The following is a 23,753-nucleotide window of genomic DNA, read 5'->3' as shown; positions in this document are numbered from 1 at the left end:
AAGTTTGCTTTAAATTACATAGTTTATCTCAGTCCTTATCTGATTTATTGAGAGACACATTCATTTATTTATTCATTTCAAAATAAATATTTGTAAAATACCTACATTATTTAACGCACTATGGAATTTGCTGTAAACAGTGATAAAGTTTGCTTGGTTCCTGCCCTCAGGGATCTTCTAGCATATCAGAACATACAGACAGTAAACCTGTAACCCAAATATATAACAAAAAATTGTAATATATACTATTAAGAAAAAGGATTCTATGAAATAAAATACCTTCTCCCTTTTTAGTTATTTTTTTATAATACCTTTATACATGAATCATTTGCATTATAGTATTAAACTAATACATAATGTAATAGTTAAGATTGTAGACTGAAACCAGATTGCCTGTATTCAAAATCTGGCTCTGCCATAACCAGCTGGGAGACTTTAGGCAAGTTATCTAATCTCTCTGTGACTTATCTTCCTCATCTGTAAATACAATTGATGTTAGTGCATATTGTTTTCTTGAATGAAAGTGCTAATATCTATAAATCACTCAGAACAGTGCCAGGCACATTATAAGTGCTGTGTAAATGTTGGCTGTAGTATATATGTAAAACGTTAAACTACAACGTACTCTTACACTCATTCATAACGCTTTTCCCTAGAGGCAATAATTTTTAAGAGTTTGGTGTAAGTCCTTTTGTTTTTCGTAAATATATATGTACATATATACACATATCCTCTTTTTAAATTTTCCATATAAATTGGTATCATGCTAGAATGTAAGTCCACATTTTTTTTCTATGTTTGCTGCTTAGTCCTCAGTGTTTAGAATAGTATCTGGCACATAATGGTCAATAAGTGTTTGTGGAATGAATGAATGAATACTATAACGTATCATTTGGAGACTGGCCTCTTGATTTCTCTACTTGGCCATCTCCTATGAGCTTTATTTCCATTCTTCTTGAACTACCTACTCTCACCACACTCTAGAACTTGTCCTACCTCTGAGATTTTAAATGCAAACGTCTTGGCTTCTGACTGTAATCTTTTTTTTTTTTAATAAATTTTTGAGATATAATTTATCTACCACAAAATTCACACATTTTAACTATACACAATTCAGTGATTTTTAGTAAATTTACAGAGTTGTTTACTTACGCACTATGATTCAGTTTTAAAACCTTTTCATGGCTCCAATAAGATCCTCTGTCTTTTTTTTTTTTTCTTTTTAATTTTTTTTTTTTTTAACGTTTTATTTTTGGGACAGAGACAGAGCATGAATGGGGGAGGGGCAGAGAGAGAAGGAGACACAGAATTGGAAGCAGGTTCCAGGCTCTGAGCCATCAGCCCAGAGCCTGACGCGGGGCTCGAACTCACGGACTGTGAGATCGTGACCTGAGCTTTTTTTTTTTTTTTTTTTTTTTTTTTTTTTTAATCTTTTCAACTCTGTCCCTGAGTTACTCCTACTCTACCTGTTTTTAGGTTTTAAATTCTCTAGCTTCAGTACTACTGTCCCATTTTGTAGCCTTCTGCTGCAATTAATTTTTTTCCTTTCCATCTTAGATTCTATTCTTTATCTTCCCAGCTCCTTTCTGCCAGGTGAAACCATCAATTCTGGGTTAATCCATTTATTTACTCTCTTTCTCTGCTAAACTGGCTTCTGAGTACTGTAGGATACAAAACAAAACAAAACAAAAACAAAAACAAAAAAAATCACAACAGAATGGTGCCACTGTGAATTCAAGGTCTTCAATTTCACCTGGGCCCTTCCCTGCCGTGCCTTTTTTCTGCTTTTCTCTAATTATCTTACCATTCTCTACCCTCTTTACTCAAATGTTAACCAAGCCTGTCCCAAGGCTTTGCCTCGTACTTCATAGAGAAAATAGAACTCATCAGTCTAGCAAAGTGGTTGTCAAAGTGTGCACTGGGGAGTCCTGAGACCCTTTCAGAGGATGTGCGTGGTCAAAATCATTGACCTCCATGTTGTTACACTTAGTTAACACCTTTTTGTCCTTACCTTTTGAACTTGTGTCATTGTTTATAGTGCCTTAAAATAAGCCCAAGTGTTAAGTTTCTTTGATATAAACCCCCTCTGATTTTCCTCATACCATCTGATTATTCGTATTTATGTCATTTTGTTAGTTCCTCTTTGAACATCTGCAGCTGTTCTTGGGGTTGTGTCTTAGGCTTTCATCTTATCTCTCTGTACTTCCTCCTCACTGTACAGTCTTATCTACTCTCTTGGTTTGTTTTGCCTTTTTTCTTTGTTGATCTTCATGCATTTGACTTCCAGGTATATGTCAATAACCTAAATTTTCTCCAGAGCTCTGGATTAATGGTATCATAGGTTTGTAGTGAGGATTACTTGAGAGTAAGCATTTAAAACACCTAACACAGGGGCACTTGGGTGGCTCAGTCGGTTAAGCGTTCGACTTCAACTCAGGTCACAATCTTGTGGTCCATGAGTTCAAGCCCCGTGTCGGGCTCTGGGCTGATGGCTCAGAGTCTGGAGCCTGCTTCTGATTCTGTGTCTCCCTCTCTCTCTGCCCCTTCCCCGTTCATGCTTGGTCTCTCTCTGTCTCAAAAATAAATAAACATTAAAAAAAAAAAAATTAAAAATAAATAAATAAATAAATAAAACACCTAACACAATGTCCAGTACATAATGCTTAAATAAATATATAATGCTATGTAAATAAAATTATTCTTATCTTCATCTTCATTGTCATTTGTCATTATTTTCATGGAAATATACCTTAATACCTTACTATACCTAAACGCCAGTATGTCTAAAACTGAGTTTATCCTTATTCCTCCTCCAAAACATTCTGCAAAGAAACATGTTTCCTTCCAGTCCTTTCTCTTCCAATAAATGTGGCACCACCAAGAAATCAAGGCATCATCTTCAACTCCTCTATTCTGCCACACCCACATCTAGTCAGTCATCAAGGCTTGACCATTTTATTTTTTGTATGTATCCTGAATCAACACATTGCCCTGATCTTTGTTAAAGCCACCATCATTTTAGTTTTCCACAGTAGCCTTCTCACTTGTATCTTTAGGGCTGTGCGTTCTCTAGGTAACTTGGTCATTTCTCTTTTTCACTCTTCGGAGGCAAATTCTGCTATTTCTTGAGATGTCTTAGTAGGCTGTGCATGAACTGACTGTTCATTACCTCTCTAGGCCATCCCCTCCATAGACACAGTCACCACAGCTTTTGTCACTAAGCCACACTCAGTGGTTTCAGTTCTCAAATAAGCCACATTTTCTTATGACCCTTTACATGTGTAATTTAATTTGTGTGAAATACTCTTCCCTTTCTTCACAGAAGTATCTTTAATTCATTAGTCTCTTGCTCAGAGACTTCAGGAAGCCTTTTCAGAAATAACCTCTATACCTTTATCTTATTAATATCCCTTCTGAATGTTTCATGTACTTCAATTCTTTTCTCAGTTTTTAAAAGGAAAAGCTCATATTTTAAAAACTTCTGACATTTTGGTTTTTTAATATAGTTAGTATTAAGTTGGTTTTAGAAGTCAAAATATTCTTCATCCAAGATTTTTATCATGTTCTTTCAGAGTGTGCAGCTGACTTTAAAACTTGACAAACTTGTCATTTCTAACAAAATACAAATTTCCAGTAAAATTTAAATAAAAAATTTGTGTGCTAATGTGTTTCATTCTCTATAGTAGTGTAATTATTGTTGCACTTAACATTTTAGGAACCATAATTTTAGAATACAACTTTTTTTTTTCTAACTTAGGATATGTGAACTTTTGCAAAGTGGAGCCATAATGAATAAATTTTACCAGCCTCATGAAGCGCATATTCCCTACCTCCTACAGCTGTTCATTGACTACAATCTCTATGGGATGAATTTAATAAATCTGGCTGCTGTCAAGTTCCGAAAAGCAAGAAGGAAAAGTAAGGTTAATTTCTCAAGTTCAAATTAAAGTTTGAGACAAGTGTTAATTAATGTAATTAATGATTTATAAAATAACATATACTTAGAAAATAACTACTGGGTGGGTAAAGAATAAAAAAGAAATATGCAGAATGGTATTAGGTTTTATCAGGAAAAGGAATCTCAAAAGAAAATTTTTTGGTAATTGATTGAAGTAGAATTCACATACCATACATCTCACTCATTGAAAATGGACAATTCATTGGCTTAGTATGTTCACACAGTTGTACAACCATCACCACAATCAAATTTAGAACATTTCCAGTACCTCTAAAAGAAACCCTGTAGTCTTTACTACTATGTTTTACTGGGAAAAAACATTTTTAGATTACATATCTGATAAATTACATGTATCTAGAACATACAAAGAACTCTTTCTTAATAGTAAGAAAGCAAAAACCCAATTAAAAATGGCCAAGGGGCGCTTGGGTGGCTCAGTCAGTTGAGCATCCAACTCTTGATTTCAGCTCAGGTCATGATCCCAGTGTCGTGGAATTGAGCTCCATGTCAGGCTCCATGCTCAACTTGGAGCCTGCTTAAGATAGTCTCTCTCTCATGCTCTCTCTCATTCCCCCCCCCCCCGTCCCTCCCCAACTGCCCCCTCTCCTTCTCTCTCTAAAATTAATTTAATTTAATTTAATTTAATTTAATTTAATTTAATTTAAAAATGGCCCAAAGACCTGGACAGATACTTTAGCAAAAAAGATGTAAGGATGGCAAACACATGAAAAGATGATTGTTAACATTATGTATCATTAGGGAAATGCAAATTGACACCACAAAGAGCTTCCACTACATACCTATTAGAATGGCTAAAATCTAAAAACTAGCAATACATGCTGGTAAGGATGTGGAAGGAGAGCAACTCTCATTCTTTGCCTGGTGGGAATGCAAAATAGTGCAACCACTTTGGAATACAGTTTGGCAGTTTCTTATAGTGTTAAACATAGACTTATTAAACATAACATTATAAACATAACATAAACATTCCTTCTCATTTATCCAAGTGATTTAAAAGTTGTATCTGCCCAAGAACCTGTATGCAAATGTTTATAGCAGCTTTATTCATAATTGCTAAAGGTCTAAAGTAACCAAGACGTCCACTTTGTTGTGGACAGTGGATAAACTGTGGGCAGTGGATAAACTGTGATGTAACCATACTGTGGAATACTATTTATCAATAAAAAGCATCAAGCTATTGATTCACACAACATTGGTGAGTCTTTAATGCATTTTACTAAGTGAAAGAAGCCTGACACAAAGGGCTACTAATTGTATGATTCCATTCATACAACATTCTGAAAAGACAAAATGATAGAAATGGAAAGCATATTAATGGTTTCCAGGGATTGGAGGAGAAGGGAGTATTAACTACAGAGCAAATGTACAGAGGAACTTTTAGGGTGAAGGAAGGAATATAGACTGGCATGGGTCTATATATTTATCAAACCCATAGAACTATACCTTCCTTAACCAAATGTTGAAGGTTAACATCCCCAGTGGTGTCCTATATATTGTGTACCCCTCAGATGAGGTGATGAGGAGGACACTTCATCTCTGTGATATTCTTTCAGAAACCCATGACCACAGTCTAATGATGAGAAAAACATCAGACAAACTCAGATGGGAGTGAGGGAGATGTTCTACAGGTTACCTGTCAAGGCCATGAAAAACAAGGAAAGACTGAGAAATAGACCAGAGGAGACCTAGGGAGACATGATAACTAAATGCAATGTGGTGTCCTAGATTGCAAAGCAGACAACAGTGGAAAACTGGTGAAAGTCAGATATAATGTCTAGTCTAGTTAAATATTAATGTACCGGTGTCAGTTTCTTTATTTTGATATAGGTACTGTGGTAATGTAAAATGCTAACAGTAGGAGAGACCTGTTAAGCAATGTATGGAAACTCATACTATCATTGCAATTTTTCTGTAAATGTAAAATTATTCCAAAATAAAAAGGTTAATGGGAGAAAAAAAGAATATAACAGGTTGGTTATCAGTATCAAATGTAGATGAGAGTTCAAGTAGGATTGAGGATTGGAAAAGACTATAGACCGTGAACAGTAGGCATTTATAGGAAAAGGAAGTAATTTTCATAAAAGTTTGTTTCCAGTAGGTAAAAAGTGTGAGAAAAATTTGAATTCTCAAATATATGTAAGACATTTATTTCAGTTACTGAAGTTAGATGAGTATTAGAATGTTAATTGGAAGGAATTTTTTTCAAAATATGGAAAATTTTTCTACTACAAAGCTGTCATCATCAAGACAGCATGGTATTGGCACGAAAACAGACACATAGACCAATGGAATAGAATAGAAACCCCAGAACTAGACCCACAAACGTATGGCCAACTCATCTTTGACAAAGCAGGAAAGAACATCCAATGGAAAAAAGACAGCCTCTTTAACAAATGGTGCTGGGAGAACTGGACAGCAACATGCAGAAGGTTGAAACTAGACCACTTTCTTACACCATTCACAAAAATAAACTCAAAATGGATAAAGGACCTAAATGTGAGACAGGAAACCATCAAAACCTTAGAGGAGAAAGCAGGAAAAGACCTCTCTGACCTCAGCCGTAGCAATCTCTTACTCGACACATCCCCAAAGGCAAGGGAATTAAAAGCAAAAGTGAATTACTGGGACCTTATGAAGATAAAAAGCTTCTGCACAGCAAAGGAAACAACCAACAAAACTAAAAGGCAACCAACGGAATGGGAAAAGATATTCGCAAATGACATATCGGACAAAGGGCTAGTCTCCAAAATCTATAAAGAGCTCACCAAACTCCACACCCGAAAAACAAATAACCCAGTGAAGAAATGGGCAGAAAACATGAATAGACACTTCTCTAAAGAAGACATCCGGATGGCCAACAGGCACATGAAAAGATGTTCAGCGTCGCTCCTTATCAGGGAAATACAAATCAAAACCACACTCAGGTATCACCTCACGCCAGTCAGAGTGGCCAAAATGAACAAATCAGGAGACTCTAGATGCTGGAGAGGATGTGGAGAAACGGGAACCCTCTTGCACTGTTGGTGGGAATGCAAATTGGTGCAGCCGCTCTGGAAAGCAGTGTGGAGGTTCCTCAGAAAATTAAAAATAGACCTACCCTATGACCCAGCAATAGCACTGCTAGGAATTTATCCAAGGGATACAGGAGTACTGATGCATAGGGCCACATGTACCCCAATGTTCATAGCAGCACTCTCAACAATAGCCAAATTATGGAAAGAGCCTAAATGTCCATCAACTGATGAATGGATAAAGAAATTGTGGTTTATATACACAATGGAATACTACGTGGCAATGAGAAAAAATGAAATATGGCCTTTTGTAGCAACGTGGATGGAACTGGAGAGTGTGATGCTAAGTGAAATAAGCCATACAGAGAAAGACAGATACCATATGGTTTCACTCTTATGTGGACCCTGAGAAACTTAACAGGAACCCATGGGGGAGGGGAAGGAAAAAAAAAAAAAGGTTAGAGTGGGAGAGAGCCAAAGCATAAGAGACTCTTGAAAACTGAGAACAAACTGAGGGTTGATGGGGGGGTGGGAGGGAGGAGAGGGTGGGTGATGGGTATTGAGGAGGGCACCTTTTGGGATGAGCACTGGGTGTTGTATGGAAACCAATTTGTCAATAAATTTCATATAAAAAAAAACATTAAAAATTAAAAAAAATATATGGAAAATTTTTACAACGCAGAAATACATGAAATTTAGTTGGGGGAAATTAAAAGGAAAATTGCTGTGAGTATGATGAAATAAAGTTTATATCTTAATTCATTATACTAAATAGCCCTCAGGTTTTTGTTTGCTTTATTTTGCTTGTTTTGTATAAAAGATTATAGTGAAATCACGGGAAGAATAAGTGAATCACTTTTTGTATTTCATGTTTCTCAGACACCATTAAACTGACAGTAAACTTCTTATTAAAACTTAATTCCTACATATTACATGTATATATGCATAACTCAACATTTTTATCTTATAAGACAAGTTATCCTAGTACATAATGTAGTCTTACTTTTGAAAATGGAGTAAATTCAAAAGTGAAAAAGATGTAGAAATTTTAATAGTATATATGCATATACAATTTTTCTCTCAGTACTTCAGTTATATGATCATGTGTCAGATGAACTGGAAATAGTACTAATTACTACGTTGTTAAGGTGAAGTATATAAAGTAAATAGATTAAATATTTTGAGCACATAGAGGCAATTTGTATTTTTTACCATCCATAGTTGAAAAATTATAATAATATATATATTTAAATTAGGGAGTTTCCCTGTTCTTTAGGGAAATATGCTAAAACAATGCATAAGAAGTGTAGGTAAGATGTGAATTTTTTGTGATGTTATCAGTAACTCTGAATCAGTAAACTTGTACTCTTTATTCACATAAATTTATTAGAAAATAATATTTATGGTAATGTACAACTCTACAAAGTAATTTCATATCAATGCCCTAGCCACCTAATAGCAAAGCCTCTAAAAACTTCTGAAGATATGTAGAATCAGTTTCATGTTTTGGCATATGTTTTGCTGAAATAGCAAAGATGGTAATACCTAATCTCAGTCTTAATTACACCATTTTGTGATCAAGCTAAACAAATAAGAAAAAGTATTAAATTTAGCTGGATTAGAAAATTGCAAATTTAGTGTCTTTCTCAATGTTAGGATTCTTTCTATGCTACTCATTTATGCTTTCTCTTAGAATTTAAATTCCCACAAGAGATTGCAAAACAGTTGCTAAAATTTAGAGAATACTTTCAAAGCATGACCCCAGGACTCAGTTCCTGAAACTTAGACAACTAAGCAAACATGCATTTTCTTCTTCTACTGGTGGTCAAATTGTATTTGCATTTCCACTCACTGTTAACTGCCATCACTTCTGGAATGTGTTGCATATTTTCTCTTTGTTCAGGGATTAGTATTAAAGTATGTTTTGAATTTTATCTGGAATCTGAATTCCATTAGAATTTTAGTTTAGACTCCTACAGAATACCCTAGGAATTTAAAGTCTATAAACAATCTTAACTCTTCATGATTTTCAAAGTGAGATTTTAATCCTACCACAATAGCACATTTAAATGTATCATACTAGCATGTAAGCATTGTAGCTGTTTCTCTTTCATATCGATATTAGAAATACTTTCTTCCCCTTTTACTTTAGAGCCACTATTCTCAACTGTGCATATGTGTTCCTGTGTGTGTATGAATTTTAAGGACACAATTGTAGGAACTAGTCATGTTTATATATTATTTTACTTAAAGGGTATTTATATGCAGGTTAAAAGTAGAACTTATCTTCTTTTACCTTTCTGTTCCTAGGTGATTCGATGCGTACAACTGGATCTTGCAAGGATCAGCTACCAGGAAATTCTCTTACTGGTACTTTATTTCGGTGGGAAGAAGATGAAATACCAAGGTTAGTTAATGTTGTAAAGGGAAAAAAACCTATTTGTGTATATCCTACTGTATTCAAAACTCAGTGGTTATTATAATTTAATTTTAATCTTCATTTTTTTAATCTATAAGCTTGTCAGAGAAGCACATCTCAACATTAGTATGTTACATGGAATCACAGATTTTATTTTTATTTTATGTTTTTTTCTTTTTATTATTTTCTTTTTTATTTTTTTAAACTTACATCCAAATTGTTAGCATATAGTAAAACAGTGGTTTCAGTAGATTTCTTAGTGCTCCTTACCCATTTAGCCCATCTCTCCCTCCCACAACCCTTCCAATAACCCTCAGTTTGTTCTCCATATTTATGAGTCTCTTTTGTTTTGCCCCCCTCCTTGTTTTTATATTATTTTTGTTTCCCTTCCCTCTTATGTTCATCTGTTTTGTCTCAAAGTCCTCATATGAGTGAAGTTGTATGATTTTTGTCTTTCTCTGACTAATTTCACTTAGCATAATACCTTCTAGTTCCATCCATGTAGTTGCAAATGGCAAGATGTCATTCTTTTTGATTGCCGAGTAACACTCCATTGTGTGTGTGTGTGTGTGTGTGTGTGTGTGTGTGTGTGTGTGTGTGTGTGTACGTACACACCACATCTTTATCCATTCATCCATCGATGGACATTTGGGTTCTTTGCACACTTTGGCTATTGTTGATAGTGCTGCTATAAACATGGGGGTGCATGTGTCCCTTCGAAACGGCACACCTGTATCCCGTGGATAAATGCCTAGAAGTGCAATTGCTGGGTCGTAGGGTAGTTCTATTTTTAGTTTTTTGAGGAACCTCCATTCTGTTTTCCAGAGTGGCTGCACCAGCTTGCATTCCCATACTTTTATTTTTTTTATATTAAATATAATTTATTGTCAAATTGGTTTCCATACAACACCCAGTGCTCATCCTAACAGGTGCCCTCCTCAATGCCCATCACCAGCTTTCCCCTCTCCCCCACCCCCCATCAACCCTCAGTTCCTCCCTCAGTATTTAAAAGACTCTTATCATTTGCCTCCCTCCCTCTCTATAACTTTTTTTTCCCCCTTTCCCTTCCCCCATGGTCTTCTGTTAAATTTCTCAGTGGAATCAGATTTTAAACACTGACCTTGAAAATAGGATGAAAATGGACCTAGTTATTACCTAATTAATAAAAGTAATTGGGTATTAATTTTTATACTTCTTTCCAACATATGTCTTCATTATGCATTCTGAATTGATATGCTATAACTTGTCAAATAAAAATCACATGATAAAATAACAATTTAAAATCTAAGAAGCAAATATTTTTGAAAAAATAACCCCCAAATTTCTAAATGTTTTTATGGAAAAAAGTGGGTTGACGTACTGTATATGAATAAGCAGTTTGCCATTTTTTTTAATATTTATTCATCTATTTTGAGAGAGAGTCTACACGGGGAGTGGCAGAGAGAGAATCCCATGCAGGTTCCATGCTGTCAGCCTGATGCAGGGCACTGTGCTGTCAGCGCAGAGTCTGATACGGAAGTTAAGAATCTCATTAAGGGCACCCGAATGGCTCAGTCGGTTAAAACGTCCAACTTCAGCTTAGATCGTGATCTTGGGCTCCTGAGTTCAAGCCCCACATTGGGCTCTGTGCTGACAGCTTAGAGCCTGGAGCCTGCTTCGGATTCTGTGTCTCCCTCTCTCTCTGCCTCTCCCCTGCGCGTGCATGCGCTCTCTCTCTGTCTCAAAAATAAACATTAAAAAAACAGAAGATGTCTAAGAAAGAATCTCATTAAATAATGATAGAAACACATTGTTTAATGACAGAAATATTGTGCCAGAATAAAACTTCAAGGACTTCAAAGTGAAATGACACCCTGCCTCTTGATTGACCTTGACAAGTATCAGGACTTTTTGACAAACATGCACACACACTTACACATACGCTTACATGTGTACTTCTTGGTTCCTTCTCAGATATGGCAGAAGTATTTTTTAATCAGATTGAAATGGCATAATTTCTTTTCACAGAATATTATTACCACATCAAATTCAAGTTCTAATCATTCCAAATTGATCAACAAGCAACTTGCTTTCTTCATTTTTTTATGCCTGTGATACAGTTCCTCTATCTCTCTGAAATTGGAGCACATCAGCTTGACTCAAAATTTTACCTATTCACTAGAGCCCTTGATTTTCAGAGTTCTATATTTTTAATTACTTGTTTTTGCATGATCAAATAAGACCAGAGTTTATTAGCATTTGAAATCTTTTTGTAAGCAAACTATCTTTCTAGCTAGGTCATAGTAAAGCTTTATTGGTTAGAAGTAAGTTTGGGGGAGACCTTATATATTATAATGAAAAGTTTACATTTTAAAATGTTTTTAAAAGAGACCTATTTTATTACTCTTAACGAATGACAACTTATTAGCAAAGATATGTGTAGGCAAACTAGTGAAATTAGGCAAGGTATTCAGAATTAGAATCTGTAATAAATACAGTATAGCTATATATTTTTGTCTCAGATTATCCCATATTTTTGTATTTTGGTGATGCTTACATTGTAATAAACATGAAAATCCATTATTTCATCAAGTACAAGTAACATAATGTCAAAAAATTTTACTGTAAATCAGTACTCTTTAGATTTTTATCAGTCTCATTTCTATCCCCAGTGCTGCTAGCACCATCTTGCTGGGTGCCTTTTTTTTTTTTTTAATAAATATTTTATATTCCTTCACAAACATTATTACAAGGACTATGACAAATAGCAGCAAACTCGTAAGAGATGGGGAGTGCTGAGTTAGCAGTTCTACTAAGCCTACTTGTTAACTCATTATAAATTACCACATATCATGGACCTTCAGAGTCATTTGCCAGAGTGTTGAATCTACAAATGTCAAGTATGCTGAAGTAATCTCAACCCTGACTGCCCATCAGTTGATCAAAAGAGACGTTTTAAATTGTAGATGTCTGAGCTCCACCCTCAGTGATTCTAATTAGTAGGTCTGTTGTGTTAAGCTAGGAACAGAAATGTTCAGAGAGGCACAATTGTTACTGTCATATTACTTACCTATTTTTCATGACTATAATGAATTGTTTATATGTATTTGCTGACTCAAATTTTTACTTGCGGTGTTTTATCTACTGGAGACATTTTTAATTGTGCAAACTATTTCCTTTCCCTAGGAACACTTCCTATTCTGAATGTCTAAAGTAGTTTTGTAATAAGGGCAAGAAATGGTTATAAATTTCTACTATGAGATTGCATTTTATGCTGTTATTGTTCCCCTCCTTTATCACAGATGTGCTACTCCTGGAAAAATTCACTCTTGAAATTTACAATATAATTCTTCCAAAAATTGTGAAACTTTTTGATATAAGGAAAAAACTGTTGACTAAAAACTATTTTATCTACTACTTTAATTCATGGCAAAACTTATGTCATTAAATTATATGAATAAAAAAGACAAGCTACATTGAGAATTATTTTTTCTAAAAGTAAAAAGGCATATATTGTGATAGGTTGGCTAATATGTCCCTTCTGTATCAATGGTAAAAAGATATGTGTGTGTGTGTGTTTTATCTACATGTATATATGTATATACATACAGATTTATTTGAACTATAACAATTCTGTGGTTAAACAAATTTCTAAAGTTTCGTCAGATTTCTTGAGGGATAGACAACGGAAAATGAGGTTTTGCTAATATGTTTCTCTTAAAACATAAAAAAAAAATCTTTCCAATAAAAATGTTAATCAAATCTGCCATCACCCACTTTCTAGTAAAAGTTCTCCTTTTCATATGGGTCTGCATTAGTAGAAGATCTAAATTTTGGAATGAGTAAACTGGTATCCACATTAGATGTATATTCATTCCTTCAAGCAGGGACATATATATGGTGTCTTTCTGATTTTATTTATTTTTTTGTGGCTCTGAAAAACAAAATGCTTTTGAGTCACACAGCATTAATGGGGAATAATCCTCTGCATTATTACAATCATTACAGCTATACAATTATTACAATTATTGTTACAACTATTATTACAATTATGACCATTTTGTCATAAAAATTAATGACCTCATGGTATCACCACTTCTCTTAGCCATGATTCCATTGTTGAACTCCTGTGATTTCTCAGTTTGCAGTTATAGAGACTTTTAAAGCATTCCTCAGCTCAGCAGTAGTTGAGGGCAGGGAGAACAGTATCATTTGCTCACTTTTCAGTATGCTCACTTCCCCTGATCTCTTGTAGCATACTCTGTCCTCATTTTTAACAACTGTCTGTGATTGCTAAGAAAGATGCCTCTGGGCAAGTGATTTTGCATATGTATATGGTTTTTGATGTATCCCTCTGTTATCCCTCTGTTATCTAATCCCATTCTACCCTGAATATGACTCACATGCTAAAACATTGTACATTCTTTATATATAAAATATAATGAACCAAAATATGTAAAATATATTGCAAAAGTATCTCAACAGAGCAGGTTTTGTATTTTTCTCTTCCTGTTTTTTATTTATATGTACACACAGAGTATCAGTTGGGTCATGAATAATTGTGACTAAACATGAAAGTTCTGTAAGCAAAGTCTTCAGAAAATTTGCTCTTATGTGGTTATTATATATGTATATTTATTTAATCTGTTATTTTATTATTTTTTTTAAATAATCTTGTGCCCAACTTGGGGCTCCAAGATCAAGAGTTGCATGCTCCGCCAACTGAGCTGGCCAGGCGCCCCTAATTATATTTTTTTAATAATCTTTTTAATACAGCTCTTTAATACTGGAAGGTGTTGAACCACGGAGTACATGTGAATTAGAAGTGGATGCTGTCGCTGCTGATATCTTAAATCGGCTAGACATTGAAGGTATGTGCACAATTAATGTGTTTGTATTTTTTTTAAGTTTATTTATTTATTTGGGGGTGGGGGGGAGGGAAGAAGGGCGGAGAGAGAATCCCAAGCAGGCTGTGCACTGTGCAGAGTGCAGAGCCCAACATGAAGCTCGAACTCACAAACCATGAGATCATGACCTGAGCCAAAATCAAGAGACGCTTAACCAACTGAGCCACCCAGGCGCCCCATGTGTTTTTATTTTTAAAATTTAATGACTAAAGTACAGTGGAAAAAGTAGGGAAGAAAACATTAGTAGAGAAGTAACATGTTGTAGAAGGAGGATGCAAAATGTTACGAAGATTTCTGATGAGATGGTCATTATTTTTTCATTAATATTTTCATTCATGTGAGTATGTTTGCATAGACATAAGCCTAAAGTAAGTGTGACACTAAATACATTAGCCATCATTAAAGAATTTAATATACTCTGCCTTTTAAACTTACAATTTTCAGTTTAGGTAAAAGGGAGGGGACTCTTAGGTATATTGGCTGTCATCAGATATTTTGGTCTTATTCACCACTTGCTGGGTTTTGGGGAGCCAGTAGGAGGAAAACAAAAAGGAGTAATAAATGTAGGTTGGGTAGTTTGGTCATTATGTTACACAAAACAGGTAAATGGTTGTTTTTGTTTTTTTTAAGTCAGTATTTATTTTTTTAAAGTTTGGATTTCTTTTTTTGAGCAAGTATTTTTCACTTTGACCCTTGTCGTATTGAAGTATTGTTGTAATTATAGCTCAAATTGGTGGAAACCCTGGTCTCCAGGCCATATGGGAAGATGAAAAGCAACGGCGAAGAAACAGAAATGAAACTTCTCAAATTAGCCAACCCGAATCACAAGGTATAAACCTAATAGTATTCTGGTGACATTTTTTTTTTTACACCAGATATTCTAATGGAAAAGTTTAAGCCATTGAGTTTTTACCTTAACATTAAATTTTACTTTTCAAATTACCTTTCTGTTCTGTATATTTTTTCCTATTGTCATTGCTCTGAACTGTAATTCTTTACCTCCCAGGTGTCATTCATTGTTCTCTCCTTCTATCCGCCCCTGCCTGCCCAAGAATTGGCATCCTCATTGTCCTTGGTTTTTACCTTACCTCTTGTCCCACCTCTTTGCTCCTTTTTTATTTTCTAGTATATTCTAGCCTTTTGTATTTCCAAATGAGCCAGAATACTCACAGAAGATCATGGGTCCCAACTTAGAGACATCACACTATTTTGTTCATATAAACTCCTACTTTAATCATCTTATACAGCTTTGAAGAAAATACTCATTTTATATATTCTACAAAAAGAATTTGAGGGCTTACATAAATGCCATGTACACAACAAAAATGTTTAAATAAAAGTAAAACAATAAAGGACCTAATTCAGAAGGTAAATATATTTGTAATATAGCAGTAAGCATACATTGAAGTCCAATTAAAATTTTTATTATGTCTTGGGCACTAAAAATGCTGTGGTAAATTTTGAATGCCTTCTAAAATAGAACTATTATATTTTATAGGGTAGAAATTTCTAGGTTCAGAGTGTGCAATACATTTATAGGTACAGAACAGTGTTTTTGTTTTAGATTTAAGTTATAATTGTAGAACTTAATCTTGAACTGACTTTAAGTGCTTAATTTTATAGCTTCATTAACAACCATTTCTCTTTTGTTTGCTGTTATGATAGAACTACTTTTAGGTGGTATTATGTGTGTCAAGAGAAAGATAAGAAATTGTTACCATTTTAAAAGCTACTCTAAGAAAAAGGAAAATATTTCATTCGTTATCTACATTTTTTAATGCACTTTTGAAATTCAAAGATCGCAGGTTTGTGCCAGCAACAGAAAGTGAAAAAATTTTTCAGAAGAGACTTCAGGAAATTCTCAAACAGAATGATTTCTCTGTGTAAGTCGTTATTTATTACAGATCTCAAAACTAATTTTATTGCTTTGTTATCTAGTTTGTTATAAAGGATATGTTTTAATTAACCAGAACATTATCAGGATCTGTGGACTACAGCGATGGATCTCAGGAGTTCTCTGCTGAGTTAACATTGCACTCTGAAGTTCTGTCTCCTGATATTCTTCAATGTACGCCAGCTAATCTGGTAGAAGTCCACAAAGATACAGAGTTGAGCAAAGGTGAGGTTTTCAAGTATGCAGAAAATACTATAATAGACATCTGTATATCTGGCACGGTAATATTACTGTTTGGTTGAATTAGCTAAGTTTCTCCCATTCCTTTACCTTTTCTTGATCTCTAGATGTAAGCACTATTCTAAGTTGGTGTAAACTGTTCCCATATATGATTTTACATTTTCTTATGTATGTATGTCCATGATATATACTGTTATTTTATATTTAAAATCTTACATAAAATAGGGTCCTACTTGGCATAAAGTAAGCAACTGGCTTTTTTCATTCGACATAGTTTTTTATTAATTGAGGTATAATTTGTATAATATAATATACACTCATTCAAGGTGTACAATTCATTGATTTATCGGAAGTGTATAGAGCTGTGCAGGCATCCCCACAATTCAATTTTAGAACACCTGCTTCACCTCAGAGGATTCCTTGTGTCCATTTGCAGTCATATCCGTTCTCATCTCCAACCCCAAGTAACCTCTAATCCACTTTCTTGTCTCAAGATCTGCCTTTTCTGGGTGTATCATATAAATGAAATCATACAATATGTGATCTTTTGTGTCTTCTTTCATTTAGCTTAATGTTTCAGGTTCATCTATATTGTAGTATCTATCAATATTTCGTTCCTTTTTATTGCCAGATAGTATTTCATTGTATGGATATACCATATTTTATTAATTCAGTCATCAGTTGATTGATATTTGAGTTATTTTCACTTTTTGGCTCTTAATTCTGACGCGAACACTTGTATGTAGGTGTTTGTGTGATGTAGTATTTTCATTTCTCTCGAGAGACACCAAGTAGTGGAATTGCTGGCTCATTTGGTGAACTTGTATTTAACTTTTGCATAAACTACAAAACTGTTTTCCAGACTGATTACACTGGTTTACATTTCCTCCATCAGTATGTGAAGGTTCCAATGATCCTGCATCCTCACTAACACTTGTTATTTGTCTTTTTTTGTATAGCCATCCTAGTGTGTGAAATGGCATCTCATTATGGCTTTAATTATCATTTCCCTCATCACTAATGATGTTGAGTATCTTTTATGTCAACATATTATAACTTTGATCTATCTTTGTTCATACATGTTTCTAGTTCACTCACTTCAGCTGCTGATTAGTGTTCCTTTGTATGACTAAACAAGTTTATTAGCCCTCTACAACTATTAGATGATTTTCACTTTTGCACTGTTATTAATAGTGTTATTTCTGTCATTTTGTGGCTGTATGCAAGAGTGTCTCTATAGAAGACATATAGAAGTGTAATTTGCCAGGTCTTAGGGTATATGTACTCTACCTAGATAGCATATGTTCTAATAAAGTTTCTGTAAAAATGTAGTTAGCTTATACACAGTTGGTAAATAAAAGAATGATCAAAGTTTTATTCCATAGTCACATTGTTTCATATGCAGTTTTTCTAAGCAAGGGAGCCAGAGTAGCAGGAGTAAAATTACAGCTTTAAGCAGTAATAGAAAAGCCTCTTTTATACTGCCTCATTAGCAGCAGAGACTCTTTTGACCATATATATTTTTAAAGACCTTATTTATTTCTTGAGAGAGGAGGAGAGGGATAGGGAGAGAGCGCAGAGTCCAACATGGAGCTCAATCTCATGACCCTGAGATCATGACCTTAGGCAAAATCAAGAGCCAGACACTTAACCGACTGAGCCATCCAGGCACCCCTCTTGACTATATTAAACTACAATTCAAAATGAGCATCTACACTCAGGGCTTCCCCCTCCCTAAGAGATGCATCCCAGCATTGTGCAATCTCTGACTCATGGAAAGTTACACCTGAGATCTCTTGAGCTCACCTTATATTGTGTGACTCTACACACAACATGGGGCTCGAACTCACAACTCTGAGATCAAGACTAGTACACTCCACTGACTGAGCCAGCCAGGTGCCCCTACTCTTGATCTTTGAAAAAAAAACAAAAAACAAAAAACTGTCCCCTATTAATTTTAGTATCCGATTGTTCATTTCTGGGATTTTATTGAATTTATATACTGATTAATTAACATTTTTAATCTTTCTGTGTGCAAATCATCTCCTCTATGAACATGATATATTTCTCATTTTACTATCTTCTTTCATATCTTTTAATAGAGTTTTGCCATTTTCTTTTGTAAAATTTGGTATCTTTTATTAGAGATACTCCAGGTGTCTTAATTGTTGCACTTAGGAGTTTGTCTTGCAAAAATCACATCTTCTAATTACTGGTATTTAGGAGCTTCACTGACTTTTGTATGTCAGTCTTATATACAGCAACTTTTATTACCGCAAATAGTTTTTTTTAATGTTTCTTTTTATTTTGAGGGAGGGAGAGAGTGAGCATGCATGCACACACTTACGCAGGGGAGGGACAGAGAGAGAGATGGAGTGAATCCCAAGGAGGCTCCGCATGCTGTCCGCATTGAACCAGACCTGGGATCGCACGGTCCATGAGATCATGACCTGAGCCAAAATCAGGAGCCTGATGCTTAACCGACTGAGCCACCAACACACCCTAGTGCTAATAGTTTTATATGTCTTTTCTATTGGATATTTTGTGTGTAGAGTCATCATGTGTAAATAACAACTTTACTACTTCTTTTCCCATCTTCATACTTAAAATTTTTTTAATGCATTAAGAACTCTAGAGTAATGTTAGTTAGAAATAATGGTCTTTTTCCTGGTTTTGAAGGGAAAGGCTTCTATATTTCATCATTAAATATGAAATTTACTACAGGATGTTGGTAGATAACTTTAATTAGGTTAATATATCTCCTCTTTCTTTGCTGTGAAGTTTAGTTTTTCAAAACTCATGAATGGGTATTAAATGAAATTTTACCAAATTTTCTGAATTTGAAATAATCACTTTTTTTCCCTTTTATTATCCCTCTGATAATATAGTTACATTAAAATAATTTTTATTTTCTAATGTCAAGTTATGTGTGCACTACTGAAATAACTCTTCTTTGTCATGGTGTGGTGTTTTTTGAAACATTGCTATGTCTACTTTGCTAACACTTTGTTTGGAATTTATACTTTTTGTTTTTAACCAAGAAAGATTCATACTTTGCTTCATTAAGTGAGTTGTGGAGTTTTGTTTATTTCGAACTTTTTTCAAGAATTTTAATGATGTATAAAATTGTCAGATCACTATGTTGAAAACCTGAAACAAATATAACACATTATGTCAACTATACTGCAATTAAAAACAAAACACAATTTTTATTGGATTTGTATAATCTATTTCTTAGAGATTTGATAGATCTCATCTATAAAAACATCCAAACTGGATAGTGGGTGAATTTTGTGTTGGGACTGAAAATAGAGTGAGTGGATTTTAAACTACTAGTTCAATTTCCATAACTGTTACAAGTCTACTCAAGATTTCTATTTCTGTTTGAGTCAGGTTTTATATCATGTTTTCCTAAGAAATTATTCATTTTATCTGATTTTTCCATGTTTTTGGTATAAAGTTGTTCATAGTATTACTTTAGTATCTCTCTTATTTTTGGTACTTTAACTCTTATTTCTAACATTATTTATGCCTTCTATTTTGTTTTGATCATTCTTGTCAGTCTTGTCTATTTTATTATTAACCTTCTGAGAACCAGCTTTTGTTTTTACTGATCCTCTCAGTTGTCTTTTGCTTGGGGATGAGCTGTTTTTCACCATTTGCATATTTGTTCTTTTGTTTTGATGAAATACTCTTTATTAGCCCACTGTGTCCTAGGATGTGTTAAAAATATTTCTTCCTGAGGGGCACCTGGCTGGCTCAGTTGGCTAAGCATCCAACTCTTGATTTTGGCTCAGGTCATGATTTCACAGTTTGTGAGGTCGAGCCCCATATTGGGCTTTGTGCTGAGAGTGCAGAGCTTGCTTGGGATTCTCTCCCCCCCCCCCCCCGCCCCTCCCCACCTCATGCACATGTGGACACATGCAGTCTCTCAAATAAATAAACTTTTAAAAAACTTTTTCCTGAAGACTTTAACTTTTTGAAAAACTGTTGAAAGCACTTAGTTTTAAGTCTGCATACCAGAAGTAGAAAAACAGAACTGTTTTCCAGTTAGCTCTAACTACGCGCCCTTTTTTGCTATAGTCTTTTTTATCCTACTACTATTTGCTTTTTATTGTTACTCTCTCTCTTTGACTAGATTATAATATGAGACTCATTTTATCTTTATTCTTTTTTTTTTAATGTTTACTTATTTTTGAGAGAGAGAGAGAGAGAGAGAGAGAGAGAGAGAGACAGCATGATGGGGGAGGAGCAGAGAGAGAGGGAGACACAGAATTGGAAGCAGGCTCCAGGCTCTGAGTTGTCAGCATGGAGCCCAATGCGGGGCTCGAACTCACAAACCGTGTGATCATGACCTGAGCCGAAGCCGGGCACTCAACCAACTGAACCACCCAGGCATCCCAATTTTATCTTTATTCCTAAAATTATTGAATCCCTTTGTACAATTAGACTTATAAAAATCAAATGTTGAAAGAAATTTTTATTTTTTTTATTTTTATTTTTTTGGTGTTGTAAAATTGTTTTGAGTTCTTTTTTTTCAATATATGAAATTTATTGTCAGATTGGTTTCCATACAACACCCAGTGCTCATCCCAAAAGGTGCCCTCCTCAGTACCCATCACCCACCCTCCCCTCCCTCCTACCCCCCATCAACCCTCAGTTTGTTCTCAGTTTTTAAGAGTCTCTTATGCTTTGGCTCTCTTCCACTCTAACCTCTTTTTTTTTTTTTTCTTCCCCTCCCCCATGGGTTTCTGTTAAGTTTCTCAGGATCCACATAAGAGTGAAACCATATGGTATCTGTCTTTGTCTGTATGGCTCATTTCACTTAGCATAACACTCTCCAGTTCCATCCATGTTGCTACAAAGGGCCATATTTCATTCTTTCTCATTGCCACGTAGTACTCCATTGTGTATATAAACCACAATTTTTTTACCCATTCATCAGTTGATGGACATTTAGGCTCTGAAAGAAATTTTTAGATCATGAGTTGAAAGCTGAAAAGTGTAAAATTTACAGTTTTTAAGCCATAGAGAATAAAAAATTGTATTACACTTTCCCTTTGTATATTTTAATTTGCAATGATTTTTATCAGAGTAGTATAACTGTACAAGCTGGGTAGGATTAATGAGATTGTAAATATTTAGTGAATTACAGATTCAAGGTCCTTGTTTATTTCTTTTTTTTTTTTAATCCACGTGACTAGATATTCCTGTGGCTTTTACTAAGTTTTATTATGTTTTTATTTAACATATATATCACTAATGCCTCAGATTTTTAAATAGGTTTGCATTGTCATGTTTCCTAATTTGCACAAATTCTTAACAATAAATTTTAGATTTAAGCCATTGCTTTAATGTTTTTGTATTTTTTGTCATCTTAAGGTCACACTATACACAAAGTGGAGGAAGCTCTTATTAATGAAGAAGCAATTTTGAACCTCATGGAAAATAGTCAGACTTTTCAGCCTTTGACCCAAAGACTGAGTGAGTCACCAGTTTTCTGTAAGTAATGATTCTACCACAAATTTTCAGTATTTTAATCAATGAAAATATGTATGTGAGGGGGGATTTTTCCTTTGGTTTAAAGAGGTTAATGTTGCATGTTCAGTAAATCCTTATTGTAAGTATAAAAATGAAGCCTTGAATTAAATGAAGTAGCTACACAGATTTTCCTAAAAAAACAATTGTGAAAGAAAAGAATTCCTTTCCTTTCTTTTTTTTTTTTTTTTTTTTTTTAAGTTTATTTATTTTGAGAGGGAGAGAAAGCACATGTCGGGGAAGGACAGTGTGTGTGTGTGTGTGTGTGTGTGTGTGTGTGTGTGTGTGTGTGAGAGAGAGAGAGAGAGAGAGAGAGAGAGAGAGAGAGAGAGAGAGAGAATATCCCAAGAGGGCTCTGCACTGTCAGCATGGAGCCTGACACGGGGCTTAAACCATGAACTATGAGATCATGACCTGAGCCGAAGTCAGACGCTTAACTGACTGAGGAACCCAGGTGCCCCCACCCCCACTTCCCTTTTTTTTTTTTTAACTTCACTTTGGTTGGAGAACAGCCATATTGTTTTAGGGAGAAAATGCATTCATTTTGAATTCAGAATTCTCCAAAGTTTAGTACATAATTAAATACCATAATTGAGTCTTCCTTTGTGAGTATCAGAAATTTCCTGAACAATTCTTTTTGAGTCATTAGCTTTTGGCTAGTATAGAACATGACAGTTATTTCTGTGTGTCTTTGCGTTTCCCTAGATGCATTTTCATTAGCATCATAAGGCATTTGCTAGATTTCATTTCATTAATTTAGTCGAAATTACTGACATCTTGTTCAGAAATTTATTTAAAATTTCATTATGGGGCATTGGGTGGCTCAGTCGGTTAAGTGTCAGGCTCTTAATTTTGGCTCAGGTCATGATCAAGCCCCACATTGGGCTCTGCACTCTCCTGCTTGGGATTCTCTCTTTCCTTCTATCTCTGCCCCTCCCCTGCTCATGCCCTTGCACACGCTCTGTCTCTCAAAAATAAACATTAAATTAAAATTTCATTGCAGAAAGTGATATGTCATTGAGTTTCATGCCTCTTGTTTTGCTTGGTGTCATGATTTTATGTTTCTTTTATTGTGAACTTTGTATTTTTTCCATTCTTACTGTATCAAATGAGAGATGGCATCAATTGTGTTCCCAGCTTTCTACAGTGTCCTCTGTCTGTTATCTTCATTTTCATTCGAATGGAACACAAATTGACTAGGACCAGTTCCAAAATTATTGTACACAGTCTTATTTCAAGAACAATTTAGACAAGAGTAGGAAACTTTCTTCTTTTATAAATGAATGGCATATCGAGAAAGAAATGATCCAAAGAAAAAATAGGCAGCTAAAAGAGAGGAACACAGAGAAAATGAAAGAATTGAAAAAAAGAGTGAGAGAGGTATATCCTTATTTCATTACATTAGGCAAATAAAATGTATCATTAGTAGATAAATTCCACCTTGCCCTAAGCTTAGAATTTATGTGTTAGTCACAAATGCATTCTCTGTGTTAGTCAAAGAAGTGAAAGTCAAATATCTGTAGTTCATTTGGTAATACTAGTCTTGTTTTTAAGAATGAGACAGGAGGGGCGCCTGGGTGGCGCAGTCAGTTGGGCGTCCAACTTCAGCCAGGTCACGATCTCGCGGTCCGGGAGTTCGAGCCCCGCGTCGGGCTCTGGGCTGATGGCTCAGAGCCTGGAGCCTGTTTCCGATTCTGTGTCTCCCTCTCTCTCTGCCCCTCCCCCATTCATGCTCTGTCTCTCTCTGTCCCAAAAATAAATAAACGTTGAAAAAAAAAAAAATTTA

At 34.9% G+C, this 23,753-nt stretch overlaps 1 protein-coding gene across 5 annotated transcripts in view; it reads left to right on the top strand.

Moving 5' to 3' along the window:
• The window catches only part of REV3L (REV3 like, DNA directed polymerase zeta catalytic subunit), a 173,806-nt gene that overhangs the window by 65,594 nt on the left and 84,459 nt on the right, over positions 1–23,753 (top strand). For all 5 annotated transcript variants that reach the window (XM_023254263.2, XM_019831087.3, XM_045057917.1 and 2 more), the window contains exons 4-10: positions 3,758–3,918; positions 9,301–9,397; positions 14,165–14,259; positions 15,020–15,124; positions 16,094–16,178; positions 16,266–16,414; positions 21,812–21,931. In XM_023254263.2, the coding sequence (XP_023110031.1) occupies positions 3,758–3,918; positions 9,301–9,397; positions 14,165–14,259; positions 15,020–15,124; positions 16,094–16,178; positions 16,266–16,414; positions 21,812–21,931 (812 nt within the window). The remainder of the gene's footprint in view (positions 1–3,757; positions 3,919–9,300; positions 9,398–14,164; positions 14,260–15,019; positions 15,125–16,093; positions 16,179–16,265; positions 16,415–21,811; positions 21,932–23,753) is intronic.

The sequence above is a fragment of the Felis catus genome, chromosome B2 (genome assembly GCF_018350175.1).
Source record: "Felis catus isolate Fca126 chromosome B2, F.catus_Fca126_mat1.0, whole genome shotgun sequence".
In the NCBI taxonomy this organism is placed as follows: domain Eukaryota; kingdom Metazoa; phylum Chordata; class Mammalia; order Carnivora; family Felidae; genus Felis; species Felis catus.
Note: the sequence above shows the minus strand (reverse complement) of the source record. Positions and strands in the feature narration are given on the sequence as shown.